General features: G+C 44.7%; 1 protein-coding gene across 4 annotated transcripts in view; it reads left to right on the top strand.

The window, feature by feature from the left end:
• Positions 1 to 13,535, top strand: part of WWC3 (WWC family member 3) — a 108,989-nt gene that overhangs the window by 32,306 nt on the left and 63,148 nt on the right. For all 4 annotated transcript variants that reach the window (XM_070750835.1, XM_070750834.1, XM_070750832.1 and 1 more), the window contains exons 2-3: positions 2,077 to 2,186; positions 8,066 to 8,269. In XM_070750835.1, coding sequence (XP_070606936.1) covers positions 2,171 to 2,186; positions 8,066 to 8,269 — 220 coding nt within the window. In that variant the 5' untranslated portion in view covers positions 2,077 to 2,170. The remainder of the gene's footprint in view (positions 1 to 2,076; positions 2,187 to 8,065; positions 8,270 to 13,535) is intronic.

The raw sequence follows: 13,535 nt of genomic DNA, 5'->3' as shown, positions 1-13,535 counted from the left end.
GGTGTGTCCCGACAGCCCCACCACCTCAGCACTTTGAATCCAGCAGCTTCTGCTGGATACGGGCGGTGGGTGGGACGAGCGGCGCGGAAGCCAGGGGCTTGGCAGCTCGCCCCGCCCATCGCCCGTATCCAGCAGAAGCGGCGGGATTCAAAGTGCTGGGGTGGGGGGTGTCCCAGAACTGCTGCCTTTTCCCGCGCCCGCCGCCGGCCCGATCCTGCGCCTCCTGCTTCCCCCCCCCAGCCAAAAATACAAAGGGGTCTCCGGCGGCAGACCGTCTTTGTGTTTTTCACTGGGAGGGGGGAGCAGGAGGACCTTCCTGACTCCCTCCCCCAGCGCCGGACCTCCTGCCCTCCCTCCCAGCCAAAAACCCAAAGCGGCCTCCCGAACGTTTTACATCTTACGAACCTGCCGCCGCCGCCGAGAAGCCCCGCCGCCCGGCTGTCACCTTTAAAACAGCCGGGGGGCTTCCCAGCAGCTTCCCGAAGCCGAACGCCAAACCCGAACTTCTGGCTTCGGCTTCCGGGAGGCTGCTGGGAAGCCCCCCGGCTGTTTTAAAAGGTGACAGCTGGGCTGCGGGGCTTCAAATGCCGAACCCGGAAGTTCGGGTTTGGTGTTCGTAAGATGAAAAAAGTTCGTAAGAAGAGGCAAAAATTTTCTGAACCCCGGGTTCGTATCTCGGGTTGTTCGTAAGATGAGGGGTTCGTATCTTGAGGTACCACTGTATTTCTAAAAATGTAACAGTTCCATTAATCACATATGTCATGTCTATAGTCATAAAAATGCTATTTTAGGTTTGAAGTTGTTTGGTACATTTAATGTGTGTAATTTGAAAACTTTCTAAATGTACATTTTAAAAAGTTCTTAAGCACACAATGTAAAATATTACTTTGCAAGGAATCAAGAGTTCGAAGTATTTCTACTTTCCAATAACTAGTTAAACAAGGAAAGGAGTGGAAAAAAAGAGAGAGTTGTATTAGTGTCAGTATCCTAGCTAATCTAGAGAAATAACTTGTTGCCATACAAAATTGGATCCACTTGGGTAATTTCACATACTGTATATTGGACCAGAGTAGTAATAAAAAAAGCATCTTTGAGATAGAAATGGTTGGATTTAATTGGCTAATATCAACTCGGTCAGGCTTTGATCAGTGACATTGTTGAGGTGCATAGCTGTGGTTCTATAAAGTACGTTTTTTGAACATATCTGGAAGTACATTATTAACCTAGATATAAAGATGTGAATTTAATAATTTCCTGTAGGAAACAAGTCCAACTTCTTAAATGCTGATTATTTTTTCCTAAAATATATATTTTAGTGATAATTATTTCAATACAGCTGTTTTTATTTAGGAAAAACTGGCAGGACTTGCAGTATAACTTTTTTGTTAAGAAAAACACAATTACATGACATAAGTAAATTGTAAAGTCTATACAGTATCTGTAAGTAAAATATGTTATTCTTGCTTTTCAGTACATTTTGAAATATGAGATTGATTTTCTTTATCCTGTGTCAAAAATTTAGACATTAAAAACTCATGTCCTTAATCATAATTTACCACTATAATTTTATAGTGAACTATAATTATAATTAAATTAAATTAAACCGCCTGCTGCCGCATGAATCCCAGCGACCGATAAGGACCCACAAAGTTGGCTTTCTCCGGGTCCCGTCGACTAAACAACGTCGTTTGGCGGGCCCCAGGGGAGGAGCCTTCTCTGTGGTGGCCCCGGCCCTCTGGAAACAACTCCCCCCGGAAATTAGAACTGCCCCCACCCTCTCTGTCTTTCGTAAACTACTCAAGACTCATTTATACCGCCAGGCATGGGGGAGTTGAGATAGCTCTTCCCCCTAGGCCATTACAAGTTATGCATGGCATGTTTGTGTGTATGTTTGGTTTTATAATAGGGGTTTTTGGTTGTTTTTTATTATTGGGTTGTACATGTTGTGTTTATTATTGTTGTTAGCCGCCCCGAGTCTGCGGAGAGGGGCGGCATACAAATCCAATAAATTATTATTATTATTAATTATTATTATTATTATTAAACTTTTGGTTTTTAAAAAAATAATATTTGTAGGATTACCAAGCCATTAACTTTTGCTGACTGTGTTGGTGACGAACTACCTTTAGGATGGGAAACTGTTTACGATCAACAGATTGGTGTTTATTACATGGACCATATAAATCGTGAGTAACCTGTTTTGTATAGTTATAAACTCAAACTTGGCTCCTAAATATTCATTTATAAATAGACAAATCAGAGTTGGGCAAGAGAAAAAGATACAGTAAAATTATAAAATTATTGCTATTGTGAATGCTGTCCTTCAATATGAAACAATGTGCACAATTCTCATGGGTTTAGGATTGTCTTTGCATAACCTGTTTGAAGATTTCTGTCATGACTTATTTTATTCAAGATAGAACTATTGAATAATATTGGCAAGATTGATAAGTGCTAGTGCACATGCTCAAATATCTGTGATTTTATATAAATTCTTTTTTCTTAATATTGCTTTTTAAAAATCTTTAGAGTCTTTCCATTGATGGTAGCCATGGTAGAAAAGTCCAAGGTGTACTGTCTTCGATTTAGATTAAATGGCAGATTGAAAATGGCAGCAGAGAGAGGAAATAACAGAAGAAAAGACAATTGAAAAAGATGAAAATGAAGGATTAAAACTGAAAGAATAGGACTTGTAGATATAAATAACTTTTTGAAAGAATTGGAATTGCTTCACTTTTTTTCTCTTAAAAGTATCAGCATACGAACGAAAAACATACGAACGAAAAATCCTTAACAGATGCTGATATTAATAATTAAACAATCCTAAATTAAGAGTGGACCTGAGTATCTTAAATTAAGAATCTAGTGTGTCAAAGCACATTTCTCCGTACTGAGAGAGCGGGTACAGCAGTCACGTGGGTTGCTCGCTGTCCAACCCGTCGAGGACCGAGCCTAGTCTTTAAAAAGCCTGCTGGATCCGCCCTTTCCCCAGAATTTGCTCGGTCCTGCAATCCAGCAGGACTCGTGGTGGCTCGTTCCTTTTGCAAAACACCTTCTCTTTGTCTTCTTTCTATCGAGATAAGTAAAATTTAATATTGTATTTTACGTAGAGCTTGCCTTGGTTTGCGCGCCAGCCTTACTGGGCTCGGCGCTGAGGGAGAAGCCACAGCGCAGCTATAGCGTTTTTTTCCAAAACGCCCTGCTCGCGCTGCTGCCGGATTGTATTTTTTCGCAAATCTAATCAGCCAGGAGGTTTACCGGCAAGCTGAGGATTGTTTCAAAAAGGGCTTTTTTCCCTCCTGCGGTGTGGGACTGTTAGCAAGCTTCCCTTGATTGTCCCCCGGATTTTAGCCTTCCCTCCGTTTGCAAAATCGTCAGAGCAGTTTATTTTGGCGCGAAGGCTCTCAGCATCCAGTAATTTTCAGCACTTGCGGATCGCCCACGCACGTCCCACCTGGCGCCATTAACTCCGCCGCTTGGCCCTGCAGTAAGCTGTGAGACCCTCAGTCCTTTTCTCCCTGGCTGGGCCTCCAAATCAGTGTGCCTTGGTTTACTCGGATTAAGGTTAGCGAGGCCTACCCCTCTGCACTCCCTGGCATGAACTCTGGTACCGACCAGATTGACTGTGATTTGCAGACGCTCCTGGGCCTAGGAGCAGGGCCCCCTTCCTCTTGGGAACGTTTCCCTAGAAGCTTCTCCCACCAAATTTTGGCTCAAGTCTTGTCCCTGTAGTTTGTTCAGGCCACGACTTCGTTTCCCAAGAGAGGCATATTTAAAGGTCCCAGAGAGGTTAGGCCTACTGGCGATGAAATTGATACTATTCCCCAGGCCTCTTCCTCCTCTTCCCTGGGAGCCCCTACAATGACTAGACCCACCAGGGCTGAGAAGAGAAGGAACCAAGCTCTGCAGAGAATACATGAAAAATCGGCTAAACGTTTAAAGGTGCAGGCCCAAGTACATGTTAGCCCTGACCCCCCCCAGAGGCTTCTAACCGGCCTCCCTCTGGGGTCCCTGTGCTTTCTCTGGATGAGCCAAACCTAAACAGACCCCAACCTAACTTATGGGGCTTAGGTCCAGAGGAGCCAGACATTATGGAAGATCACTCCGAGCCAGACCCATCCCAGGCCTTCAGGGAATCTCCATCTCTACCTGCTACCATTACTAATCTGCCTCCAGAGTTTCAATCTATGTATTCTTCCTTATCTAAAGCCATTGAAGCCAAGCTCTTGGCTATCAATGTGCCTTCTCACTTTCATCCCCTTCCACGCGTCCCTCAGCCCATGAGTTCTCTCTTATCCTACAGAATTCCAGTTAATGAGGATTCGGATCCTTCTCAGGATGAGAACGACATTATGGACGTAGAGGATAAAGATGACCCATTCCATTGCCTGTCAGAAGATGAGGAATCTCAAATCAAGATTCCAACCCCGGCTGTGATTTTTCCATCTCAACTCTTCAAATATCCATCCAGGGGACTTTATGGTTTCCTTGGATCTCACGGAAGCCTATCTCCATATCCCTATTGCCAAGAGTCACAGGAAATTTCTACGCTTTGCCTTCCAGGGCAAGCACTATCAGTATAGGGCCATGCCCTTCGGGCTCTCCTCAGCTCCTCGAGTCTTTACTAAGCGCCTAGGAGCCCTGGTGGCTCACATCTGAGCCACACCCTTCATATTTTATGCTATTTGGATGACATATTAATTCACGGTCCCTCTAAAGAAGACACCTGTTCAGACCTCAACATTGCCATGTCTATCCTACAGGATCATGGTTTTTCCATCAATCTCAAGAAAAGTCAGCTCCATCCGTCTACTTCTATTCAACACCTGGGGGCTATCATAAATTCAGATCTCTCTCAGGATTTTCTCTCTACTGAGAAAAGTCAGTATTAGGGAGCTCATTTCCCAGATACAATCTCAGAGAAGGACTATCATCATTACCCTGTCTTCCCTACTGGGAAAGATGGTATCCTGCATTGGCATTATCCCCTGGGCCCATCTTCACGCCAGGGATCTCCAATGGCTTCTGTTACCGTTCCAGAGATTGGGGAACAGCAACTCGGCACGCCTCATCACCGTTCCAACCACAGTCTTAAGATCCCTTACGTGGTGGACCTCCTCCATTCTGGACAAGGGATCCCCCTTTAGGTGTCCAGATCAATTTACCATCACCATGGATGCCAGTTTAACAGGCTGGGGAGCCCATGCCCAGGGCCTGATAGCCCAAGGCACGTGGTCAGCAGAGGAGGCTTCCAGACCTATCAACTGGCTGGAATTGAGAGCAATGTCTTTGGCCCTCAAACAATTCAAACCACACATCATCAATCAACATGTCCTGATTCTCATGGACAATATAGCTACAAAGAGTCATATTTGCAGACAAGGGGGCACCAGGTCCAAGGCCCTGATGAGAGAAACCCTGAAGTTGGGTCTCTGGGCAGAGAGACATCTACAGTTGTTAGGGGCCGATCACATATCGGGAGTCCTCAATGTACAGGCGGATTGGCTTTCCCGGTCGACTCTGGATCCAGGGGAGAGGAGCCTTCATCCAGCTCTGTTTCAGCAAACGTGCCTCAGATTCGGTCACCCATTGCTAGACCTATTTGCAACCGAGGCCAATGCTCAACTCTCTCGATTCTACTCCATGTTCCCATCCCCGGGAGCGGAGGCGACAAATGCACTCAGAATCCCTTGGCCTCAAGGGCTGCTTTACGCTTTCCCTCCAATTCCAATTCTTCCATATGTGATCCACAAGATCATCCTCGAGAAGGCCCAGGTGATTGTGATAACCCCTCACTGGCCACGCTGGCCCTGGTTCGCGGACCTACAACATCTGTCCGTCCAGGATCCCTGGTGACTCCCCGTTTCGGAGGATATATTGCAGCAGGGGGCCTCTCTCCATCCAGATCCGGAGTGGTTCCACCTCACCAATGGTGCTCACAGGAGGATCTATCCCCGCTGTGTATTTCCATTCACAGGATCGTAGCCTTCCTCATGAAGGGGTTCCATCAAGGCCTCTCATCCAGCACCATCCGACGTCATCTGGCTGCCCTATCTTCGGTCCTAGCAGGGCCTCACAGACAACCACTCCATTCCTTTCAGGAAATTTAAGAATTCCTAAGAGGTATTCCGAAACTCAGGCTTTCCAAGGTTCACAGGTACCCGTCCTGGGACTTATCGCGGGTTCTCCATTCCCTCACTCAGGCACCATACGAACCCCTAAGATCAGCATCCTTCAGGTACCTATCTTACAAGGTAGCATTCCTGGTGGCGATAACATCTGCCCGACGCATCTCGGAATTGGCAGCTCTTTCCATTCGGCAGGATCTATGCCAGTTCCATTCGGACAAAGTAGTCCTGCGCCTGAACCCCACCTTTCTACCCAAGGTCAGTTCCATGTTCCACAGATCCCAGGACATTGTGTTGCCTTCCATTTGTTCCAACCAGAACCATCATCTTGTGGTCAGATGGCACACCTTAGATCTCACCAGAGCGCTGAGAATCTACATCCAACGGACGAGACCCATTCGAAGGTCTGAAGCCCTATTCGTGGCCTACCATTCCAGATCCCTGGGATCCAAGATATCCTCAACTGTAATAGGTCGTTGGAGCCGAGGGACTATCTCAAAGGCTTATGAGTCAGCTTCCCTCACCATACCTAGAAGTATCACAGCACATTCCACAAGAAGTGCAGCCACATCTGCCGCATGGGCAACTCAAGCTCCATTGGAAGAAGTCTGCAAAGCAGCCACTTGGGCCTCTCCAAACTCTTTCATAAGGCATTACAAAATTGACTCTTACGCTTCAGTGGATGCTGCCTTTGGCAGAAGAGTCCTCCAATCCGTTATCTCTCACAATAGCGAACTAATCCCTCCCTAGGGACTCATCTATTGGGTATGTCCCACGTGACTGCTGGACCCACTCTCTCAGTATAGAGAATAGGCATTGATCGCTTACCTGAACGCCTCTTCTCGTACAATGAGCGGGTACAGCAGTCACTTCCCTCCCTGTTTTTCCTTTCTAACTATGGTTATTCCTTTAACCTGTATATTTTCCTATCATGAGAGTTGAACACTATTGAGCCACCACAATTGAGCCTAAGTCTACAGATTCGCGAATTCTGGGGAAGGGCTGGATCCAGCAGGCTTTTTAAAGTCTAGGCTCGGTCCTCAACGGATTGGACAGCGAGCAACCCACGTGACTGCTGTACCCGCTCATCGTACGAGAAGAAGCGTTCAGGTAAGCAATCAACACCTATTTTCTACATACATTTCTTCTTTAAATGTTATTAATTAAGTAGCTGACTTGACTTTACAGTGTCAAGAGAGAAAGATCTTAATGTGCTGATTTAAAAGTGTTAGTTGAAGCATGTGTTTTCTAATCCATCACTTATTTAGTAGACCCATTTAAATCTATTTTGAGGCTGGATTCTAGAGATTACTTGATCACCTTGATAATTTGAGAATAATATGAATGTAATAAATAAATAAATAAATAAATAAATAAATATATAAATAGGAATACAGTACCTTATACCAATAGCTTTTGTTACGGTTTACTACTGTCTTAGTAAGTTAGAGATAAGGTATAAAAATACTTATAATGCTCATTCTAGAATATGGAACTTGGGATCTATCATGTTTCCCTGAAAATATGACCTACCCCCAAAGTAAGCCCTAGCCTGATTTTTTTGGGGGGCTAGTATAAGCCGTACCCCAAAAATAAGCCCTAGTAAAGGGGGTGATCATGGCCAGCACAGGAGGAAGCCCTTCCCTTTCCCAGTCATCTCATGGCTGCTCGGCTCCTTAATCAGGTGGTATGGTCCACCAGAGACCCGTGCAGCTGGCAGCAGATTCAGATAGTGAGTAGGTAGGTATTATGATTCGCCAGAGACTTGTGCGGCTGGCACCAGAGTCGAATAGCAAGGAGTCTGGAGAAGGCTCTAGACTTTTAGACTTTAGGGTTTTTAAAAATAAAAATGTGATTTAATTGCCATAACATATGAATTCTCTACAACTGTGTTTTTTAATTTAACACGTTGGAATACTTTTTTCCTTCTAAATCAGAACTCACACAAATTGAAGACCCAAGAGAGCAATGGAGAAGAGAACAGGAGCGCATGCTAAAGGAATATTTAATTGTTGCTCAGGAAGCACTTAATGCCAAAATGGAAATTTATCAAATTAAGCAGCAGCGATTTGAGCTAGCGCAAGAAGAGTATCAACAGTTGAATAAAATGTGTGAGGATGACAGTCATTCTTATGCAAGTAGTAAGTTTGCATTTCCTCTTCAAATAATACACATGTAAAGTTAAAATGTTATGTATTTTAGCTAATTTAAAAATCCCAATTCTTCAAAAATTGTTATTGATAACTAAAGCATTTTTCAACACTGAAGACTATTAACTACATTTGATAGTACAGTATGTGCAATTTATTTATTTATTTATATTTAATTGCAGTTTTTAAAAAAGATCTTTAACTTAAAAAATCTTACAAAATCAATTCTTACCTAAAGATACATACAGAATAAAGGACCAAACTAACATTTATGTGGTGGCTGGGATTCTGTTTCACAATATTTTAATGGAAAGGTAGTTTAAGATACAGTGGTCCCCCGATTATTGCGAGGGTTCCGTTCCAGGACCCCTCGCAATGATCGGTTTTTCGCGAAGTAGCGCTGCGGAAGTAAAAACACCATCTGCGCATGCGCAGATGGTGTTTTTACTTCCGCCGCAGCAGCGAGGAGCCGCGCCCGCCGCTTGTCTTGTCCGCCCGCCGCTTGTCCGCCGCCTGCCTGCCCGCTCGCCCGCCGCTCACCCGCCTTCGCCCGCCCCCACGCCGTTCGCTCGCGCCGCTTCCAGCTGAGTCCTGAAGCCAATTCGCTTCAGGACTCAGCTGGGAAGCGGCGCGAGCGAACGGCGTGGGCGGGCGAAGGGCGGGCGAGCGGCGGGCGCACGGGCAAGCAGGCGGCGGACAAGCCGTTCGCTCGCGCCGCTCGCTCGCGCCGCTTCCCAGCTGAGTCCTGAAGCCAATTCGCTTCAGGACTCAGCTGGGAAGCGGCGCGAGGCAAACGGCGTGGGCGGGCGAAGGGCGGGCGAGCGGCGGGCGCGCGGGCAGGCAGGCGGCGGACAAGCTGTTCGCTCGCGCCGCTTCCCAGCTGAGTCCTGAAGCCAATTCGCTTCAGGACTCAGCTGGGAAGCGGCGTGAAGCGAACGGCGTGGGCGGGCGAAGGGCGGGCGAGCGGCAGCGAGGAGTTTGCGTGGGCGGTGGGGAAACTCCTCGCTGATGCCCGCCGCTCGCCCCTCCCGCCAGCAAGAGGGGGAAGACCCAGGAAGCCACCCAGCAGCTGATCTGCCCGGCACCATCTACGCATGCGTGGCCATAGAAAAAAAGGGCGCGCATGCGCAGATGGTGTTTTGACTTCCGGGTTGAAAAATCGCCATATAGCCGTTCGCAATGATCGGGATCGCGATACCCGGGGGATCACTGTATATTGTTGCAAATATTGGTTTATGACTATTAATTTTACTACAAACAAAGAGATTGTCATTCATCTTTATATAGCATAGTAACTGAGAATCATGCTTTATTTATACTGTATTTTTCTACACAAACTCATGGTAGCTAGCCTAATAGCAACCATTGGATGACTGAGGATAAACTTGAACATGTATCTTATATACTAGATCTCTTTGGCTTCCTATAGTGGCTCCTACAATAGCTGATATACTTTGCCCTGTTCTGAATGTGCCTCTTATTTTTCCCTGAAAAGCAAATAATGAACAAAGTGGGAATGACTGTACTTTCTTGTAGAAATCCATCAGAACCCCGATTTCTATTGCTTATTTTAAGCGAAACAACAGAAAAAACTAATAGACATTTGTTTCAGCAAGCCTCCTGATTACATTGATATTAAACTTATAACGTACTTGAAATGAATACTGTTTCTTTATGAACAGCCTATCAAGTCAAAAAAATCTGATAAATATAATAATATTCTGATATTCACTTTCTGGAATTCAGAATGTGGTACAGTGATCCCTCGATTTGCGCGTTCTCGATTAGCGCGAAACGCTGCAATGCGGTTTTTCAAAAAATATTAATTAAAAATAAGTCCGCGGTTTTTTTGCTATACCACGGTTTTTCCCACCCGATGACGTCATACGTCATCACCAAGAGTCACTTCTCTGTCTCTTTCTCTTTCTTTCCTGTCACTATGCTTCAATCATTTTCTCATTTCTCTTTTTTCTCCCCTTTTTTCTATCATTTCTCTCTCTCTTTCTTCTCTCTCACACTCTCTTCCTCCCTTCTCTCTCCCCCCCTCCACTTGCCCACGAGAAGAAAAAAAAGCAACCTCTGCCGGGCAGCTCCCCTTGTGCCCCCGCTTTGTGCCTGCCTCTTTTGGGGATTTTTTTTTCTTTTCTTTTTGCGCTGGCGGCGGGAGCTGTTGGGGAGGGCTCTGCCGGGAAGGCCTCTAAGCTGCAGAGCCGAATGGGGGCGGAGGCAACAGCGGAGCCGGCGCTGGGGCCATGCGAGGCTGTTCATCCAGGGGGGCGTGGACTGGCAAGTCGCCCTCCTTTCTCTCTCTTTCTCAAGATCGCTTGCCGCTTGCCTATTGCAGCGAAGGAGGCGAAGCAAGGCTCCAAGCTGCAAAGCGGCAAGCGATCTTGGAGTTTCCCCTTTGCCTGGGCGGCGGGAAGACCAAGGGAAGGTTCCTTCAGCCGCCCAACACCTGATCCGCTCCGCAGCGCGGCAGCAGCGAGGAGCCGAAGATGGGGTTTCCCCTTTGCCTTTACCCCATCTTCGGCTCCTCGCTGCTTCCGCGCTGCGGAGCAGATCAGCTGTTGGGCGGCTGAAGGAATCTTCCCTTGGTCTTCCCCGCCGCCCACACGCCAAACTCCACCATCTGCGCATGTGCGGCCATGAAAAAATGGCACACATGCGCAGATGGTGGTTTTTACTTCCGCATCCAGTATAACGCGGAAATCGGTTAGCGCGGGAGGTCTTGGAACGTAACCCCCGCGCTAACCGAGAGATCACTGTATTTTCAAAATGAATCTAAGTTAAACTACTGAAACATTTGAAAAGTTAGTAATTTTTATTCTAAGTCCCAGTTATTAATGCATAGAGAGCAGTGTTGGCGAACCTTTTCGGCACTGAGTGCTGAAACAGGAGCGGATGTGCACAGAAGATCACCCAGAAACTGAAAGAGGCAGCTTCCCCTGTGTGCTGAACTTCTAGTTTCTGGTGCGCACATACATGCTGGCCTCCTGGTGTTCCGGTTTCTGGCATGCATGTGCATATGAAGTGCCAGGAAACTGCTTTTCCGGTTTCAGTGCTCCTGCGTGCAAAGGCTACCAGAACCCGGAAGAGCAATGGGCGATGGCTGCCGTGTCCAGAGAGATGGCTCTGTGTGCAACGTCCAGCACGTATGCCATAGGTTCACCATCGGAGATATAGAGCAACTAATTTGCTTTTAATACAACCCAATTGTTCAAATTTAATGATTTGGTTTGAATTGGTTATATCAACAGGAAATATTTATGCAGAAAATAGTGTGTATTCTCTTTTTAAATATTGGTAAATGTTAACGCTTCTGTATTTAATCATAGTCCTCTTTTTGTGAGTAAATAGTGTGTTCCACTTACGATTGAATGCCTAGGGTCATATTCAACAAATAATGATTATAAATTGGAAGTTCAAATTATTCAAAATGAATAAACATTTTGCGTAGAATATAGAAGTTAAGAATTAAAAAGTTATAACATGAGGATAGTTCTTTGGAATTGTGTTATATTTATAATACAGATGTGTATATGTAGATCTTTTGATGTAGATAAAAATGAAAGAAAAATGCTACATATTTCAAGTGTGTGGATGGTTTAAATAATTCAGAAATATTATTCTCAACTCAAACATGAATCCATATTCATTCTTGAGAACTAAAGGGATATCTGAATCTTAAAGTATCTTTAAAAACCAATAATTTGATATCATTTCCCCTTTATTTTATTTTTTTTACAGCAGTGTACTTTGAATTTTTGGTGCTACTATTGCAGCTTTTTAGATAACTTACTCTTATATTTTAAAATCAAATTACTTGTGTTAATGGTTTATTTAGTTTTGAAACTATTTTTCCACAATTCTATTACTCCCCCCCAATTTTTTACAGTAATACAGTTGTCTTTGAAAAGGCCCTTCTTTACTTATTCAACAGAAATATTAGAATACATGTGATGTTACTGAAATCAACTTTCATTCTCCTACTACTGTGTTATCCTAAAAGGAAAAAAAGCCCCAATACTGTGTATCCAAAGATCAAATAACAATACTAGGTCCCATAATTGTTTTTAAAACTGAGAAAAAAAGCCATACAATTATAGCTGAGAACTGCTAAATCAGTCTTCTGAAGGTATAGAGCCAGTAACAGTGATGGCTAACCTTTTTCTCATTGTGTGTTGAAAGCGTGTGTCCGTGCGACATCCCTCCTAACCTTTTTCTTGTCACATGCTGGCACCCATAATGCAATGCGTGTATGACCCTCCCATGTGCCTAATGCATCATCTTGTTGTTGCTTAGCCTTTAGTGAAATAAACCATATTTCTCAAGAGAATACTTCCCCTTGACTCAGTGTCTCTCAAATAGTGGGATGGGGCCCTGGGGCTGGTGGTGCGTAGAGCGATGCTTGGGGGGGGGGGTGACCCCAGGGAATGTGCTTTTTTTGCTGCAAGGAGTAGAGGTTTTTTTGTACCGAACAATAGCACACAGCACAGAGTAGGAGATATGAAGTGCATATAACAAACCTTAAGAGACACCATGTAAAAATATTTAATAGGGAAGAAAAGAGGAGAGAAACTGAGATAATGAGACAAACATAAGTCTCCCAACAACTAAGATGAGGAAATATGACGTAGCGTACGTAGCCCTTGGCTTCCCTGTGACTATGGTGGGAGACGAGAAAGGCCGGTATGTTTACTATGTCTAGAAATGTTAGCAGTGGGACAGCATGAAGCCAAATAATTTAAGGCGTCACTTAAACACATTACACCGCAATCACGCTGATAAGCCCCTTGAGTTTTTTTCCAGCGAAAACATGCTGAATATTGCAAACAATCGTCCAAGCGGAGAGTTGGGGGTGGGGCTTAACAGAAAATAGTTGAGAAACGATGCCTTGACTGATATGCATGTTTTATTTTTTAAAATAAGCTTCGATACAGTGGAGGGCTACAAAGTGGATAACACTTTATTGACCCAAGGCAGTTTTGACTCAACAACTATACTAATATTGAGAAGTAACTTGCAGAATTGAAATGAAATTTGCTTCTCCAATAAGCATTTATTCCAATTGCTGAGGCAATATATGACTGAAATGAAGTTAGCATGTTATAGAGCTGGTATGTTAATCTAGCTGATGAGATATAGTATGAATTGGTATGACAGGTTATCCTTGACAGCAGTTAAATTAATCCACATGTTTAAACATTAGTGCAATGTTTAAGGATCTGTAGTGAGCACAAATGGAATGGAAATATAT

The sequence above is a fragment of the Erythrolamprus reginae genome, chromosome 4 (assembly GCF_031021105.1).
Source record: "Erythrolamprus reginae isolate rEryReg1 chromosome 4, rEryReg1.hap1, whole genome shotgun sequence".
Classification (NCBI taxonomy): Eukaryota; Metazoa; Chordata; class Lepidosauria; order Squamata; family Dipsadidae; genus Erythrolamprus; species Erythrolamprus reginae.
This window is presented reverse-complemented; position numbering and strand designations above follow the sequence as displayed.